The sequence below is a fragment of the Erpetoichthys calabaricus genome, chromosome 18 (genome assembly GCF_900747795.2).
Source record: "Erpetoichthys calabaricus chromosome 18, fErpCal1.3, whole genome shotgun sequence".
Taxonomy (NCBI): Eukaryota; Metazoa; Chordata; class Cladistia; order Polypteriformes; family Polypteridae; genus Erpetoichthys; species Erpetoichthys calabaricus.
The window spans coordinates 25,263,521-25,282,469 of NC_041411.2; the positions used below are offsets into that span (position 1 = coordinate 25,263,521).

Here is an 18,949-nt window from a genome sequence, read left to right on the forward strand (position 1 = left end):
CACACAAGAGTAAACTGTAGGTATGCAAATGCAGCGTCCTCATGACTCAGGAGATTGTCGGGCAGTTTAGTCTTCTGGGGCTCCACCTGTCTCAATGACTCCAGAGTCACCCGGTCAATTTAAAGGTTCTGTACACACCTATGCCTCTGCAATATCTCTTCTCAGCAATAACTTAATCTTTTGTTGTGTTATTTTTATATATGGATTTGTTATTGCATATCATATATGGTAGTTTTTTTGTTTTTTTTTTTGCATTAAACAGTGTGCTGATGTTTGATATCATTCTTGTGTTCTAATGTGGATTTTGCAGTAGAGCTGTGATACTGAAATTCGTAGATACTGCAAGCGGAACCATCATTGATAATGATCTGGATATGAATGTGATCTGGTGCACATGGTGTAGTACGAATCTGGATCAAATATAGCAGTAGTATCAGATATGTCATTATTTCTGTCGTAACAGATCATCTGCTTACTAAGTTGCCTGCATATTTGTCATCTCATTTTTTTAAGGTTGCCTTTTTGTGACACATAATGAGCAGTGGGAGTCAAAATCCTGCATAGGCAGTAGAGTTTAAAAAAAAAAAACAGAAAAAATGATTTCCAGCTGGTGAGAGCTTTCTTTTGGGTCTCTGGGGAAAGGAATACTTCATGAGGAAGGAGAAGGAATCTAACGAAAGGGCAAACAATAACACAAGTAAAAACACTGCAGCAACTTAAATTTTAATGAAAGTATTTTTACTCTTTTAAGTAAAGGTCTTGTTGAAATGCTTTTCCATATTAAGGGTTCATACTTGGTTTGAGCTGAGGTAGATGATATTGGAGTTTGCCTGTTCTCCCCGTGTCAGTGTGGGTTTCCTCCCAAAGTCCAGAGCCCTGCAGGTTAAATGAATCGGCAGTCCTAATTTTGGTGTGTGTGTTCACCCCGTGAAGGACTGGTGCCACGTCCAGAGTTTGTTCCCTACCTGGCGTCCTATGCTAGCAGGGCAGGGAGAGTCTCCAGGAGAACCCTGTGACCCTGTTGAGGACAAAGCGGGTTAGAAAATGACTGACGGACTGACTGGATAATATGGTGATGGGCCAAGCCATGTCAGGTTTAAAATATTTGAACTGCTCACTGCTTTATTTTGCAGTTCAGCCAAAGAAATAAATAATATTATTATAATGAAATATTTGTACATTCAGATCCATCAGGATTGTTCAGGGTGGCTAAGGATAAGATTAAAGTGGGAACACAGCTTTGTTGATTTGGCAGAAGTGGCTGCAGTATTATTTGATCAACACCAAATGTTTAAACACATTACATATTGCATAACTACGATATGCTGACTTCGTAGAAGCAGAGGTCTGATGGGGTGATTGAACATTTCTGATTTGGGGACATCACTGCTTGACACGTTTGGTACTGACAACGGTGGCAGTTCCCATCCTGCCTCTGGAGATCGGTTATGGTGTCAGCCCTCAGGACAGACGTTAACATTTCAGACAATGAATGCATAATGTGTATGAAAACTTGAGCAAAAAGCTAGGGGATGTAAAAGATCAGTTATTGTAATCTCTTAATTTATTTAATGAGATTGTACTGTTATTAAGAAATGTATGCACTGTTAAGCCATGGCAGAAAGTGATTGGAGTTGCATAACATAGTTGTATGCCACTCTAAAACGACAAACTGAGAGCGCCTACATTTACACCTTATTTTTTATCGCTTTCATGAGGTGAGGAGCACAGTAGCACTATATGTCACATGCTGATTCAAGGTTTCACTTCTTATTTACCTTGATGTTGAACACTCTGAGGAAGTAGGACCGCAGGCCGTGGTCTCTGATGAAACAAACCACTCCATGATGACACAGTGTCCACTGGCTCCGGTCTTCAGGCAGAGCAAAAAATACTTGCACAACTGCAGCTGTGAGAACCTGAGAGCAAGAATGGAAACAAAAATGAGCTCTCTTTTAACCATGGCCTTCTTTTTACTTTCAAATTGTGGGACTTACTTACTGTACATTCATATAAACACTCAACGCTAAAACTCAAGTGACTTCTGAATCTATTCTGTTACTGAGATATGAGTAGTCAGTGTAAGAAACCGTGTGATTTATAGTGCCCACCCAGAGGGATGCCAATAAATGAAGGAATGGGAAGGTGAATTGCCTTCCAGTAATTAATCAAATAATTCAGTAAGGTTCCTACTTTATTTTCCTTACCTTTCTCTGTAAAAGGGGGTCTCTGGCCTTTAGACATATCAAAGTAACTGAAACACACTTGTTTTGAGAAATAGAATAATGCAATTTAGTGATAAACACAAGGATTATAGAAATATGATAACTGTATGTTAAAATATATAAAACAGGACACAGACAGACTGACAGACAAACGCCCAACTTAGAGAGGCTGGCTATTTATTGGTATTTAGAGTTCTAATTTATCCTGGCACAACGAAGCAGGTTTACAATACCAAGTCTTTAAAGGCGATGTCTGATGTTGAGATGAGTTGTTGCGGTATTGCTGCTCCTGGTTCAATTAATGCTTTAAAATCATTTTACTATCCCTCCCTTTCAAAGATCCCAGTGGGAAAAGGATCTCTCACTCAACATCTCAGAAAAGGAGTGGAAGGTAGCAATGCACAGAATTCACTTGAGCTCCATATGCGCAAAGCATAGAATTATTCAACTTAAAATAATAGATTGAGCGCTTCTGTCTCGTTTAAAATTGTCCAAAATGTTTCCAGGGCAAGATCCAACCTGCGAACGTTGCAATCAAGCTCCAGCTCCCTAGGCCACATGTTTTGGGCCTGCACCAGTTAACATCATTCTGGACCAAAATCTTTAAATGTCTCTGAGTCAGCCTTGGTGTCACACTCTCTCCTAATCCACTAACAGCTGTGTTTGGTGGTCTCACAGAGGGGCTTAAAGTGGAGAAGGACAAACAAACTGTAATTGCCTTTACATCACTATTGGCACGTAGACTTGTCTTGCTCAATTGGAAGAACCCTAAACCACCTCTTTTAAGTCAGTGAGGTAACTGATGTTCTATACTATTTGAAACTGGAAAAATCTAATTCTGTCTTAGAGGATCTGTTCAAAACTGAGCAGGATCTAATCAATAACATTTTAGAATAAGCATTTCAATTGAGGAAGCGGACTGTCTCCCCGCTTTCTTATTCTATTTATTTTGATTCATTTATTTATTTACATATTTTTACTATTATTAAAGTTTTACTCTGCTGGTCTAGCTCTCTTTCTCATGGGTGGGGGATGATTTTTTCAAACCTAGTCTTGTTAAACTTTACTTATTTGTATGAAATGCTATTTGATTTTAATAAAATTAATAAAATGTTTAAAAAAAAAGAAACAAAAAAACTTAAAAGCACTCAGAAACATCGGTCCCCAACCCTTGGTGTGTGATACCAGAGGCGAGGTCAGCACTGTATGTGCGACAGAGTAAGGTGTTACGAACACACGGGATAAAACAACTGAACTGGTAGGAGGATTTGGATGAATAGCATTTGATGTTGTTGTGTAACCATTGAACATACTAGAATATGGCAGAAATACAAAGGAAAATACTCCCGTTTTATTATACTTTGATATTTTAATAGGGGCAGAGTGGCAGCTCTGAGGTAGGGATCTGCACTGGCAATCGAATCCCATAAACACCAAAAGTGACTCTACTTTGTTCATCCCTTGAGCAAGGCCCTTAACCTGCAATTACTCGGTCCTGGGTATGACATTAACCTGCAAGCAGGTCCTCCAGCTTGCAAGGGAAAACTTGGGGGTTGGTGGTAGGATTGGCACTCCAGCCACCATAAAAACCACCCACTGTTCCATTCCATCTGAACTAGTGTGGTGCTGAGGTGTCACCCATTGCATGGCTGCACCTAATCTGGGATTCTGAGTTGGTTTGTCATGTGGTAGGTGCGGCAATGCACTGTATCAGCTCTCTCTCTGATCCAATGAGATAAAAAACAGCTCTTTAGATACAGTATAATGACAGCCAGACAAACTCATAGGTGAGTCACCTGGAAATACTAAGATATAAGATCAGCAAATCCTGAGGTGTAACAGCTAGGAATGCTAAGGTTTGACAGGATCAACCCATAAGCCACAACACTGGAAGACATCCAGACTTTACAGGGCTGATCCTTTAGGTATAACTGGAAAATATACTCCTGGGATCAACCTCTGGGCTGTCATCTCAGAATGTATTCAGACCTGACAGGAACAGTCAGCTAGGAATTAATTGCAAAAACAGTTTTTCTGGTCACACTGAATCAACTATATTGATATAACTTTAATTGTAATAGCACCCAATATTGACATGTAATACGATCATCTTCTTTCCAGATGCGGTCAAGGGTTTTTCTACCTTTCCACTATTTAAAAAAGAATTGCAATTTTCTGTGAAATACATTAAAAATGTCAAAAGTTATTAGCATCAACTATTCTTTATTCCATAGAGCAGACACCTTGCTTTTAATTTAGGACTTTATTTAACATATTGTATTTAAAAAATATTAAAACAAATGAAAATAACATGGGACAAAATTATTGGGACCTCTTAGAAGTTAAAAGATAAACACAAGGATTAGGCTGTGCTACAAAATATTAGCTTAGGTGTCCCAAAATTTCTGTCCATGCCATTTTCTTTTGTTTTATTTCTGAAAATAATATATTAAATCCTAAAGCAAAAGCAAAGTGTCCACTCTTAATAAAGAATGGTGAATAACAATCACTCTGGCCACTTACAACTTTATTTACTGAAAATTGTGTTGTTATACAGTATATGCAAATATGCAAAATTTACTGACTTTATAAACCCATTGGGTTTAACACCAAAATATACTGAGATGTAGCAAGGTGAAGCAGCAAACAATATTCCTATTTTAAAGGATTGTGACTGTGGGCCTAACACTAGAGGATACTCTGAAGTGACAGGGTTATGTACAGAGTTTGAAAGAGAAACCTGGGAAGAGGTGTTAGAGATTAAGACTCGCAACACACTGAAGGATATCATAATCAGACTTTTCAGAACCATACAGTATCCATCGCGGACCCATAAAGCCATAGGCCTGGAAGTCTAGACTGAATCCAGGAGCTATGTGGAGCTCCTACTAGCTGGTTTAAGTTGATATCCTAGTTGTATGTTTACAAACAGACATACTAATGAAAGCAGTTTGAATGCAAATGTTTCATCTCTTTTTTATGGAAATATTTTCTACTTCCCTCTTTCTTGAGACAGAATGATATTGTGTAAAATGAACTGAAATTCCCCTTCCAGTGGTACTGCTGTTGTATGGAGGGGTGATGAAGGTCCAGTTGTCACAGTCCTAGTTGCTGCATCTTGAAATATTTTCTGGATTTAAGCGTTAGATGCTCTCTTCTACGCAACAATTTGAAAAGGTGCTTTAGTAGGTAGTGAGTGTGGGTATAAATAAAGAGACTAAGCTTACAAAGGCTGGATGAGAATGTTCACTTGTGCCCTGCTGCCATTGGCACAGCAGATTAACTCAAGTGTGGCATTGAGAAACAAAGAAGTAACAACCCCTACTGTATAAAATACCTCAGCATTTTCTGGATATGAAGTACACCTGAGCTGCGCTGATTCATTTTCTTTCACAAACTGGCACTGCGTTTTTAGTTATTTGAGCTGATTCTTATTTAAGCACAAGTGCAAATGATACTATGAACTGCAGATGGGCACCCAGTCAATTTATGATCACTCACCTCTAAGCATGCTTATTGCACGTGTCCTGCATTCTAAAAACACTATTTAAATAAATGAGTTCAGGCTCTTCTCAACCATTTTAGATTGTAAATGATACAAAATAAGACTTAACTTTAATAAATTGCAAAGTACAGTTTTTTTCATGAATATTCAAGGAAGGGCTATTAATCAAAAAGGTCATAAATAAAACATCAATTTAAATTAAGTCAGCCCTGGCCACACTCCAAAGTTGAGTGCACTTGGTCTTTTTAGTCACAGGAGACACCCATGAACATGTCTTCTGTTGGTCTGCAGTTAAAGTACATCTGCACCCCACCCCCCCCGCACCCCCCAAAGGACTCACCGTGCTCTCGTTTCCAATCAGGTCGGCCAGCACTGCGTTGTCTTCTTCTGACACGAGCCAAGAGAGAATCCCTCCTTTATGTTCGCCTGGCAATGTGTTTAGTTGATTGTGTGCCCCGCAAGTGTCCATTGCTCTTCTTTGTTCTAGTACACTTTGAGAAAGGCTAACTTGTTTTTGCTGTTATTTCCCTTCTTGATGCAAATGTGTGCCCTGAGGGTGTGCCGTTGAATCTACACACAGACAGTGTGCCAGTGTGCAAAGACGCTTATTGTGGGACTCGTTCTGAACATGCTGGAGGAGCACAAGCCTTTATTGTGTCTAGGGAGTCAAGGGGGAAGAAAGATACAAAGGTGCCAGGTCATAGGCAGGTACACAGAAATAGAGGCACAGGGCCTTTCACAAGCAGGGAGATACAAGCCTACCTTTAGTCGCTCATGAACATTAGAGCAATGTAGACAAGAACAGGCCATTCAGCCCAACAAAGCTCGCCAATCCTGTCTACCTAATGCTTCCAAAATAACATCAAGTCTGGCTTTGAAGGTCCCTAAAGTCTTATTGTCTACCACACTACTTGGTAGCTTATTCCAAGTGTCTATGGTTCTCTGTGGGAAGAAAAACTTCCTAATGTTAATGTGAAATTTACTCTTAACAAGTTTCCAAGTCCCCGTGTTCTTGATGAACTCATTTTAAAATAACAGTCTCGATCCACTGGACTAATTCCCTTCATAATTTTAAACACTTCAATCATGTCTCCTCTTAATCTTCTTTTGCATAAACTGAAAAGGTTCAGCTCTTTTAATCTTTCCTCATCTGCTGTAACCCTGGAATCGGCCTAGTTGCTCTTTATTGTTTAATATTCATGCTTTATATGTGAGGCCGGAGAGCTGGCTCTTCAGTGGATCACTGAGTGTTGTTGGAGTTCACTATTTTAATTGTTTTCGATTTTCTGGTTTTGTGGGGTTTTTTTGCTGCTGGTCTTGGGTTCTGCTTTGTAATTACAGATTGGACTTGCTATTTTAGAATTTGTATTGGCATTTTTAAGCAAGTCCTTTTTGCCCTTTTTTCCATTTTTTGTTTTTTCCTATTGAATTCAGAATTAATCTTGATAAATTTTTAATTTTTCCTTGGATTTGTGTTATTAAGCAAGATTTTTGAGTCAGCTCCCCGTTTTTGGGCTTGTACAGGCCACAGCCTGCCTGTGGCTCATGGGTGGCTGTTGGTAACAGTCCTGGGGCCTCATTTATAAATGGTGCGTACACACAGAAATGTTGCATAAGAACGTTTCCATGTTCAAATCGCGATGTATAAAACCTAACCTTGGCGTAAAGCATTTCCATTTCCACGGTACCTCATACCCTGTCGTACACAAGTTCTCCGCTCAGTTTTGCAGACTGGTGGCACCCAGCATCAAAGCAGTGCTACTGTTCCTGTGTGGTTTTCCTTTCTTTTTTAGATCCACATCCCTGACGCGGCTTTATAAATACACTGAAATTAACCGCATATTGTTTATTAGTTTAATGCATCTGATTGTAATTAACCTGCAGCAATATAATGGTCCACAGAATGGTCAAACTATTCTAAATACCATAACTGCTTTAGCATTGTTACTCTCACTGCACCTTCTTCTTCTGTCAGCTGCTCCTGTTAGGGGTTGCCACAGCAGATCATCTTTTTCCATATTACTCTCACTGCACCACTCGGAGTATTTATATCACTGTATCGGAGTGTGAATCGCAGATCTACAGCGATCGGAAAGAGAATTATCGGTATACAGCATCAAGCACATGCTGCCTCAGCCATTCGCTATTTGAACTGCTCTCATCCGACCAATGCTTCAGAGCCTTTCCTGTTCGGACCTCGCGGTTCACAAACAGTTTCATCCCAAGAACTATACACGCACTCAATCAGTCCATCAAGTGCTCCTTGTAGAACTGTTTGTACTTGCAAGTTACCGTGAGGTAATTGTACTTATGATACAGTTATAATATTGTACAACCTGAGCCATTTTATTAAGTGTGTATTTACATATGATGACGATATCATTTTTAAGATGAAATGCAGCAAATTATATTTATTATATTATATAGATAAAACTTTAACTACACAGTGCCGCAGCGCTAGCGAGAAACTTGAGCTTTGTTCAGATTGTTCCTGCCTCGCGCTGTATTTATGCTGTGGCTGGCATGACACTGGAAGGATAGATGGATAGAATAATTAAACATTACAAAGATATTTCGATGTTCCTTAAAAGTTTTGAAAAATCGGCGTTCTAAGCTTACAGATGGCTTAACGTCTATTACAGAGCTGATTGTGTGGCGATTGGGTATTTGGAGAAAGAAAAGTAAGGACAGGAATTGGAGGTTAGTATGTTTGAAAAAGACAGTACGTCTGTAATAAAGCATTTCATTGAAGGTCACGCATGGCGCAGCAAGCATCTTGCTGTAAGACATGAACAATCACTGCGCCACCGTGTTCCCATGTTTAATAACATGCTTTAACTCATATCATCATGAAAATGATATCACGTATACTTCTCAGTATTTTAATTATTCAGAGAGCTGTAATATTACGAATGTAATGGATTCTGTGTCCTGTTGGAGGAAGAGCGCGTAGTGATTCAGGCACATAGAGCACATATAAGATCAAATACAAAACAAAGCATTTAACGTGCTACTTTAGTTACAATGGGATTAGAGAAACTAGTAAATTAAACAATTTTAAGATGGAAGTTTATGATGTTCTACTTTAATGACAAAATAAACTATGTGATTAAAGTTGAAATTTCGAGATTAAAGTTGACATTGCATGCTTTTTTTCACACTGTGTGCCTTTTTTTTTCTCTGTACCCTAATAAGCTTTCATATGACACTCAGACGGTGGGCTACGACTCGCCTTTTCACAGCAACTTTGATATGTGACAACTTCTTTTTTATTTCGGGCACTGTGCGACTTTGTGAACTTGAGCTTTCGAGTTTCTCCGACACGCTATGTCACTCAATCAACTTCCTTTTGTTGCTTATATAACTGTTTAAACCAACAAATAGTACATTTTTCTTTGCCTCCATTTGGTAGTCGCTGAAATTCTTCTATTTTCCCTTGTACTTTTGCCATTGCCTTTTCACAGAACGCTGGGCTTAAGGGCTATTTATATTGATTTGCATATACAAAGAGGCGTAATTCTGGGAGGAGTTGGGCCGGGACAGCAGGCGCGTGCACATGCATTGCTTTTCACGCTGACCGGGATTTATGTAGCGGAAGAACGTGGAAGTTGGCGAATGCACAGATTTATGCATCTGGATTTTTCTGTGCGTAAGCACAGTTTTGGCTTTTGTGCTTACGTCATGTTATAGTGTGAGTTCTACGCATGGCGTTATACATGAGGCCCCTGGTCTGTTTAACAGGAACTTTAGGAAGCATAATGCCCTTTCCCTATATTTGTGTTATCTGTTCACAACAGTAAAAACATACAGGTTTGTCAAGGTTTATTTATAAGGTGGACATTTTGGCCTTTACAAAGTGGATACAAACCATCAAGAGCATTAATGACACAGGGACAGAAACAGCTCCATGTCCACTAATGAGAAAAGAAGATGCCTGACCATCATTAATAAGTCAAGGAGGGCATGGAGCGGTTTGGTTACTCTTCAGATGGGAGATACAAGCCCACCTATCGTCAATAATTTGATGAGCACTCAGGCTGGTGTTGTCACTAAATTGAAAAGAAACACAAAGATACACAGTCATTTGAGCGGCAGAGGGATACACGCCGGTGTATAGTCACTAAAGAGATAAACGGCACACAAGGTCAGGGACACAGAGATGTGCATGTTCACTAATGAGACAAGAGGACGCCTGACAATCCGAATCAGGACCAGGAGAGCACAGAGCTGCCTACTTACTCTTGAGATGGCAAGATACAAGCCTGTGTAAAGTCACTACGGAGGTAAAGGGGGTTACAAAGCTAGTAGGGCATTAATGAGACAGGAACACTTTGAGTGATAAAGTAATTAATTAATGAGACAAAAAAGATACTATGAACCTGAAGATGGAGAGGCTGGGCATTAGGGGGTAGTCACACAGTTGTGTGGTCTTAAGAAGGAATGATACTAGCTTGCCCAAAATGACTAGTAAGACTAAGGAAGACATAGTGATACAAGCCTGTCTATAGTCAGTGATGAGATGGGCGATATTGTCTATAATGATTCAAGGAGACACAGACCTGCATTTTGCCTTGAGGGGCATAGAACCTGTCTGGTGACTGCAGAAGAGTAAAGCAGGGAAGTCATTTATGATATCGTGAGATGCAGCAGACGGTCACTAATGCTGGACCACCTGGTGATCAAAAATACACAGAGCAGTGCATTCACTTCAGAGGCAAAGGGCACACAAAATGTTAGGGCCATGACGAGCGAGCCACAAGACTGAATTTTTCACTAGCGAGACAAAAGACTAGGTCTCCATGGAGTACACTGAGCTGCAGTCACCCACCTGTTCCATCGCTATTTTTTTCCCCCAGTGCTAAACACATTCTGGTGTTTACAGTCTAAATATAGTTTATTGGAACCTGAACGGGCTCATAACTAGAGCACCCTAAACACGATCAAAGCATAAACCTACCAGGGGTTTGTGGGAGTCTGTAGGGAACTTTACACTACTCCAGTCCAGACCTAAAACCTCAATAGCTGAAGTGTGGTGGACCACATGTGCTCCATTGCACTCTTTTCTATAAAAGGACCAGCTGGCCAAAGACTTGGATGCAGACTCAATAGGTTGCTAGTGGGGTCTTGCACAGGTCTAAGGGGTATTAAGTGAAGGAAGATCTTACCCTTTAGGTAGCTCTAGAGATCAGGGTGAGCCAAAAACTGAGGCCACAAAGGCATAGGAGCTTATTACCATCTTATTATTTTAGGATGACAATATGGTGGCATTAGGTTCTGAGATGGTAGAGTCAGAGAGAGAGTTAGCACTCTCATTGACAGGAAGAAAAGAGAGGATTTAGTGAGGAGAGGCAGCGTTTGAGCGAAGCTCAAGGGTCAGCAAAGCCCATGAGGGACGCAATTGTTAGATCTTCCCCGCTGTCCTCCTTTTTCATGGAATAAGATGTCATCTATGGAGTATCCCATAACAGATGTCAGTTTATTTAAATATCTGGATAAAAAGAAAAATCCAACCATCAAAGAGAAATAAAAATTTTATTTAAAATTTTTAAAAAGACTCCATGTGGAAACCTATGTGTGGCTGGTGCAGAGAACGTTCATTTTGTGGCGCTCAGCGCCCTCACTGGCTGTTGCACACTGCTGTGCCACCTCCCCCTGCGGCCGCCTTCTTGCGCCTTTTGTTTAACAATGGGTTGCTGGATGTGTTAAGATCTTTAATCTTCACCTGGTCATAGTCCACGCGCATAGTGGCTAAGGCACTGGTCATCTCCTCCTGAAAGTGAAACAAAAAGGTGAGGAGCAGAGGGACAGGTGCTACATGAAGGACAGACACCTCTTGGTAACCATGATACTTAGGCATCCAAGCACATATTTCCCTGAAGTGGACAAGGTGGGTATACAAATTACAAATAAATATTCAAACTGTATGTGTTCTTGGAAACAGACATCTCACCTTGACGTCATCCCACATCTCCTTGTCTTCTAAGAGGACTCTTGTGGTATGCAGAGGCGTAGGTGGAACTGCCATTGATCTCTGAAACAAAAACAGCACATAGTTGGATGACTTACAACCACCCTCAGCTGACCCCACTCCCTTTTCTTTCCCAACAGGCCGTGCAGTCCATTGCCATATACAGCCCTGTTCACAGAGATTTTTTTACATATTGCTGTTCACTCACATTAATCCAGAGGTGGTTCATGAAATGAGAGATGGTCATCCTTTCGGTTGGGTCAGTCTTCAGCAGTTGATGTATTAGCTGCTTAGCTGCAGGACCAAAATTATGGGATCAAAGGTTACTGTAATTCTCAGGTTCAGCTAATCAGTATCAAAAAATGAAAGGTTTCTGTCTCAACATGGCCAAAAAGTGCTTTCTCTAGTGAGACATCAGCAATGAAATCAGTGAGTTAGGTTGGCGTCACACCACATGATTTTTCCAGCGATTATCAGTCATTTACATAATCCTAGTGAGTCATGGACAGTCACGGTGTGCACCCATGACAGTCTTTGGTATAGTGTGACTCTACCATAGCACCCTGCAAAACGCCATGACAAAAATCAAACAGTCCGGGTGAATCAAATGGAATTGTTACAATGGGAGGGGTACTGAGCACTACCATTGGGGTCCCATGACCCATCGTGACCCACTAATGATATACAGTAAGCAACTGCAACTTGCGACCCACCATTAGCATCCTGCGGCCCACTTGGTTGAGAAACACTGGTCTAGAGTATAGGATTTAGTGCAGAGCCCTGCAGAATCCCAGTACTTGTCATTCGTATGCTAGAGGTGCAACTTCCTATTCTAACAGCCTGAGGCCTTTTGTTAGAAAAACAGGTATCCATTTGCAAAGAATGGGATGCACAACAAGGAGAAGGAAGGAAGATAATTTCTAATTTGATGATTTCAAATGCAAGAAAGATTGCCAGGTTTCTATTTAAGATTGAATACTGCTCTTTTTAGTCACCACACAACTCCTGCTTTATTTAACATTTGGTTCTTGGAGTAAGATGGTAGCTTAGCTACAGTTCTGAAGGGTCAACATTATTAAAATGTGGCTACTGGAATTTACAATGTTTCTCTCCCCTCTTTGTGTTTCTGCAACCAACATTGAACCTGAGGATATAAATACTGTCCGTTAACCTTTGAAAAGCCTTTTTCCTGGCTATGTTGAGTTTTCTGCTAAAGTATGGCTAACTAGAGAGGTCCACAGCTCCACTACTAAGTTCTACTTTGAAGAAATGTAGGGTTAAAGCAACCTGATTGATTTATGTATGCCCAAGTAAGCTATGGTGATACAAGACTGGTGGTGTGAAGAGTCTATGGCAGCATTTTTAAGAACTGTTTATTTATGTTGTCCATACATTAGGAAAGTGCATTCACAGCCACGTGAAGGTAAGGAACAAGGTTAAAAGAAGTAGGATAACCAGGTTGTTCATGCATTCTCATTTTCGCTCCATAGAGCAGAAGATGAGGCCCAGTTGGAGCCCAGAAAGGATGCCCCTTCCGCCCTGCCAGTCATATAAACAAGCCTCATTCTGGGATCAGCCCCTAGATTGGACAGATCTCACCCCTAAAGCACTCGGAATCAAGTCTAGATGATGATATACTGGATGTTGGAGCCACCCCCTTGGTTTTCCATTGTTTTCCCATGTCAACAATTTTTTGTTGTTGTAACAATTAAATAGGGAACCCAAAAGTTCCCAGTCTTTGTTTCACTTTGTATTTCTCCTTCCACAATATCTGTGGACAAAATGAACCCTTTCTATGCATCTAAGACACACACAAGGCACTTAGCACTTGTAGAATGTGAAAATGTTCTGTATGCCAGTTCATATTGCTGGTGATTCCATCCTGGAAGATTCAAGTAGTAAAATGTGTACTGTATAATACCACATGGAGAGTAAGACACTGAAGCAGACTTATATTTTCTGTTCCTATTATGATATTAACCGGTATTGCGAGGGACAGGTGGCACACTGGCACAACTAGCTGTGTGGATGTTACACTTTCTCCTCGATTGTGCAGGGATTTTTCTCCAGATTCTCCAGTTTTCTGCACATTATTATTATTGCTATTATTCTTCTTTATTTGACATACAGATTTATCCAAGTTGACTTACAAAGCAAACTATAAGACACAGAGAATGACTGATTATAAAGCAGAAAGTTCACAGGGCAAAGAGGACCAAATTCAAAAGTAGATTACTAGAAGTGTAGGACAATAAATGTGAACTCGATTTATAGATCATCCCAATGATGAATCAAAGATGCCAGATGACTGATTAGATTGATACAACTGCCGTGGAAGAGAGCAGAGAGGTAGAATGTCTATGCAGACCCAAGATCATTTGTAAAAATGAGTATTTTCACAGGCAACTGAATATCAATAAAGCAGAAGGAGTTTGGATTGTCATAAGAAGCTCATTCCACAACTTGGGTGTAGACACGGAGAAGCATTGTCCAGTTTTAGGACATCTCGTGAGACCAACTACAGTCAGTAGACAGGCTGAATGAAGCAGAAGGTAGGCTTCATGAAAGGATGAAAGGAAAGAACAGAGACTAGAGGTGCCATGTTTTGCTGGGGCTCTAACCCTGGCTTTAGATCCTTTATTTTCATTTGTTTGTTATTTTTTGTGTATTCCTTTATATTTTAGAATATATTTTGGTTTCCTTCCCTTTTGTATTTTCTTTATTTAATATTGTCTTACATATTAACCACTGTGTGTTGTTATCTTGTGTTGATTATATTCAGTATTTTACTTGCTCTTTGTATGTTAAACCTAAGGGGGTGGGACCGTTTTTGACCAAAGCTGCAAAACTACTGCCAGGATACAGTTACTGCTCATGTTGATTGGCTCCCATCTTTGGATTCCCTTTGGTTTATTGTTAAGCATTGTTCTGATTTTCTAGTTTCAGATCTGCTAGGTTTTTGGACTTGCTACTGTATCATGTTCACTTTTGGATTGTCTCCTCTAGGCAACTTTTGTAAACTTTTCAGCATTTTTGTTGACGACATTTTTTTATTTTGCTTTTTGTTTTGTTTTTGAAAACTTTTTAAAATTAAGCTTTACTATTGTAAGAATCAGGTTTTGTTTATTAGATCAGGGGTTTCATTGCCCCTCTCTACCTTTAGAGATGTACACATCTTGGCTCATTTTGAGAGTTGGGCTTATTCTGTGTTATTAAGGCTTACTTGTATATTTCAGACCAGTATGAATACTGTCTGTCTCTGAAATTAAGGCCTAGTTGTGAGTTTTGTGAGCCTACCATTATAACATGAGGAACTGGCCATGTTCGGTTGAATGGTGACTATAAACTGCCAGGGTGTGGCACTGTATGTATGCATGTGTGTGTGTGTGTCTGGGTGAGATGGAGTCACATTGCTCTGTAGTTTGCACCTGCTCATTGAGGGCTAGGCTCCCTCTCCCTGCAGACTCTAAATTGAAATAAGGGAGCTCATTAAATGGATGTTCAGACTTCATATTTGCAACACACGCAACTAGTTCACTTGATATTGGAGCAAATACAATTTCAAGAGCAGAATTAAGGCAGGGGCTCAGTGGCAAGAGGAATCTGCCAGGTTCTTATCTGAGTAGGATGAGAAGCAAAGTGCCTGAATTCTCTGATGGCACGGTGGACACAGGCAAGCAGCACCAGCAGACGGGTGTTGTTGAACAAGTCCCAGGCTAGTAGAAAAATCTATCTTTTGTTTGCCCTTTAGTTTGTGCTCTGAATGTGTTTACCACTCCATGAACCGTACTTTAAACTTCCTTGATGTTATTGTAAGTAAGTAAAATGCCATGAGGGTACCCGTTCCTATTGTAATGTATAGCCAGGCATCCATACTTTGTTTCAAAAGGTGTAGCAGCACCATTCTCAGCAGCACATCTACATTACATAGTGCCTTTCACAGTGAGCCAGCTATTCAATACAACCACTATCCTTGAATGTCTTTCTTCAGTGCATTTGGAGATCATTTGTGACACATGTCCCTACCTTCTTCCGAGACTTCAGCCCACTCTGGGTTTGGAAATTCATACTGCCCAAGGCGAATGCGTTTCTTCATCCCTGGTGAAATCGCCTGTCCCGTATTGGAGTAGAAAGGGGGAAATCCACAGAGTCTGTTAAAACAAGGGGACACAAAGTAAGAGAGACAGACAACTTGACCTGTCTTGAAATACCCCTCTGTTAGGAGTTTAAAATTCATGATGCCATACAGCAGAGGAAGGCCTTTTTGTTATTTATGTCAAGTCCAAGCAATATGACAAATGATAGAACAGCTAGGGCAGTGGTTCTCAAACTGTGGGGCGGGCCCCCGCGAAGTAACAAAAAGGGGGGGCGCAAAGATGTGAAAAAAGAAAACAAGAATCGAAAATGTGAAAAATACATCTATTGAAACCAAAACAATTTAACTTAAACTACATTCTGATACTAGAAAAATAAATATAAAGTTAGATAAATGTCGAATAAGTTAAGTAGGTATAATAAAATATGCATCTATGATATATCATTAATTAAAATAGAACAAATTGGTATTAGTGGGCTCCTTTCAAAAAAACGTTAAGGGGGGGCGCAATTAAAACTGTTATGAAAACTCGGGTCACAAATACTTAAAGGTTGAGAAACGCTGAGCTGGGGTAAGACAAAGTCCTGGTGTCCCAGGTATTCCCCCACTGTAGACACTTACAGGATGTACATGATCACTCCTAGAGACCACATGTCACATGACTTGTCGTACTTCTCTGGGCCAAGGACCTCGGGAGCTATCAAAAAAAAAAAAAGAGAAGGTTTCCATTAAAAAATGTTGTACATATGTTAAAGGTAGCAGAGGGTGGATGAAGGCCATTATTCATGAGGATGGTAGCATTCTGAAACTCACCCACATAGTATGGCGTGTAGCATGGAGTCTGGAGTGAATTTTGAAAAGTTGTTTCCTTCGCAAAACCAAAATCTGTGATTTTGAGAACTGCATTTGAATCCTTTGATGTGTACAGCAAGTTCTCTGGCTGCAGTGGACGATAATGGGGAAGAGTTTAGGATGCCATGTGCACTTAACTAGAGTCAAGAGTGATGTTCTCCTACATACCTTCACATCACGATGGGCGATATTCATACTGTGCAAATACTCAATGGCAGTACCAATGTCACGCATGATTCCGGATGCTTCTGCATGAGATAAAAAACACAATGTGAGCTAGATGAAGATGTGGGCACTCCTACCTATATGGTAGTGAAAAGAGCATTCCACACTCCCATCCTATGTAAAAAGTAATGAGGGTTTGGTAGCCCCCATATTCCTCTAGTGTAGTCTCCTCCATAACCTCACACTTTCAGGGCACTGACAATTCCACTCCCCTGGGACTTAACACCCTTAGAGGGGAAAGAAAGTTCTCCAATGTCAACACTGTTAGTACATCACCCATCAGATTGGAAAGTAACGTTCCAGAAGAGGTGGAAAGCTTCAGCTCTTCAATTCCAATGTGAAGTGAGCCCTACTCTACAAGGCCAAGACACTAGAGGACCACCATAATCACCACCAAAGAAGTCCACACATTTATTAACATCTGTCAAAAAAGGATCCTCTGTATTTGCTGGACTGACACTGTCAGTAACCAAGAACTATGGCAGTGAACAAGACAGGATCCAGTACAGGAAGTGACTCTCCAGTGACAGATTGGCTTACATAGGATGTAGCCTGTCTCAAACATCACGAGTCAAACCCATTTATCAAATACCCAGGGAGAGAGGAAAACAGGCTGGCTAAGGAACACCTGGCACTGGGATCTGGAAGCAGATGTCATGAGGACGGGCCACACCTGGAGACAACTGGAAATACTGGCCCAAGACAGAGATGGTCGTGGAGCTCTTGTTGGCGCAATGGTTGTAAGTAATTAGTAAGTCAGGGCACTGGTGTAATGGAGCAACCTTACCAGATGCCAGCATCACCTTCACTCTTAACATCTGTGATTCTTGAGTGTCAGCATGGCTCTTCTGCAGCAGCAGTTTTGTGTATTTGCTTTCCATCACCTGACTCAGGTTGGTGACACTGCCACTCAGTTTCTCCCCCTGTCTCTCCAATTCCCTTCTGAACACCATTAATACTCCCTGAACAGAGTGGTTTAGCAGGCCACACATTAGCCTATCATAAAGAACATAAGAACTTAAGAAATTTGACAAATGAGGAGGCCAATCAGTCCATCAGGCTTGTATGTTTAGTTAATAGCGAAGCTGTCCCAAGATCTCATCCAGATACTTCCTCAGGGTTGTCAAGGGTTCTGCTTCAACTCCATGTCTTGGTAGTTTGTTCCAGATTTCCACAACTCTTTGTGCAAAGAAGTTCTTCCTGGCTTCAGCATTAAATGCACTTTACCTTAATTTCCACTGGTGTCCTTAACACTAGAATTACCAATGCCTACGAAAAAACTCGTAAATCCGGCCAACCTTAAATCCCTTCGCAGCTCTCCATCAACGTCTTTTGTCTTGTTAATGTGCCAATCAAGACAAGCAGCAAGCAGCCTACTATTCCATCCCCCCACCGCAGAATGGGCACAAAGTTCTCCCAGTTCCTGCCTTGATTAATTATAAGTGAAGTGCTGGAGTTTTAGAATGGAAATAATATATTGTTATTTGGAACACATGCATTTCATGTGTGTTTCGTATCTACAACAATCTATGTAAACACATTGTTTACACAGAAACGTTTTTCATATTTTAGTAATAAATTACAAAATGTAGACATAAACTATATAATGTGTAAAACCTGAAGTCCAAAGATCAAAGAAACACTTTCACAAAAGGTTCAAGGATAATGCAACAGCTTCTGTGGCGTAGTGGCAAGAACTACTGACTTGTAATCAAGAGTCCCCCTGTTCGATCCTGACTGTCTCGTATATTTACCGTTTTGAGTAGTGAGCTGCTCTTATTGTTAATATTATACAATAAAAACATACATTTGATTTGCGTTTGTAACAGCCAGTGTAAATTGATAGTACTTGTAAAAGTTAGCGTTTTTTTTTTCACTTTTATTCTGTCAGTCACAATTACGATACATGCTACGTCGTCCTCTCCCTCCCCCCCAGGGGATCTGAAGCTGCTAGTTTTTATTTGAAACTGGGAATAACTGTAGGTGTGAGTGGTGTTTTGAGACAATGGAACTGGAAATTCTCTGATCTGGATGGATAAAAGCTGACACAAAAACACTGGTGAATCTGCCTTCTTCGT

The 18,949-nt window shown here is 40.5% G+C and overlaps 2 protein-coding genes across 2 annotated transcripts in view; both read right to left on the reverse strand.

Moving 5' to 3' along the window:
* Nucleotides 1-6,220, reverse strand: part of LOC114668817 (actin nucleation-promoting factor WASL-like) — a 32,540-nt gene extending 26,320 nt beyond the window's left edge. The window contains exons 1-2 of the mRNA XM_051921394.1: nucleotides 6,071-6,220; nucleotides 1,779-1,919 (exon numbers count right to left, since the gene is read on the reverse strand). Coding sequence (XP_051777354.1) covers nucleotides 1,779-1,919; nucleotides 6,071-6,199 — 270 coding nt within the window. The 5' untranslated portion in view covers nucleotides 6,200-6,220. The remainder of the gene's footprint in view (nucleotides 1-1,778; nucleotides 1,920-6,070) is intronic.
* Nucleotides 6,221-11,243: 5,023 nt separating this feature from the next.
* Nucleotides 11,244-18,949, reverse strand: part of mapkapk3 (MAPK activated protein kinase 3) — a 30,047-nt gene continuing 22,341 nt past the window's right edge. Inside the window, exons 4-10 of the mRNA XM_028824504.2 lie at nucleotides 16,815-16,894; nucleotides 16,608-16,734; nucleotides 16,416-16,491; nucleotides 15,725-15,849; nucleotides 11,907-11,992; nucleotides 11,681-11,761; nucleotides 11,244-11,500 (exon numbers count right to left, since the gene is read on the reverse strand). Of these exons, the coding sequence (XP_028680337.1) occupies nucleotides 11,348-11,500; nucleotides 11,681-11,761; nucleotides 11,907-11,992; nucleotides 15,725-15,849; nucleotides 16,416-16,491; nucleotides 16,608-16,734; nucleotides 16,815-16,894 (728 nt within the window). The 3' untranslated portion in view covers nucleotides 11,244-11,347. The remainder of the gene's footprint in view (nucleotides 11,501-11,680; nucleotides 11,762-11,906; nucleotides 11,993-15,724; nucleotides 15,850-16,415; nucleotides 16,492-16,607; nucleotides 16,735-16,814; nucleotides 16,895-18,949) is intronic.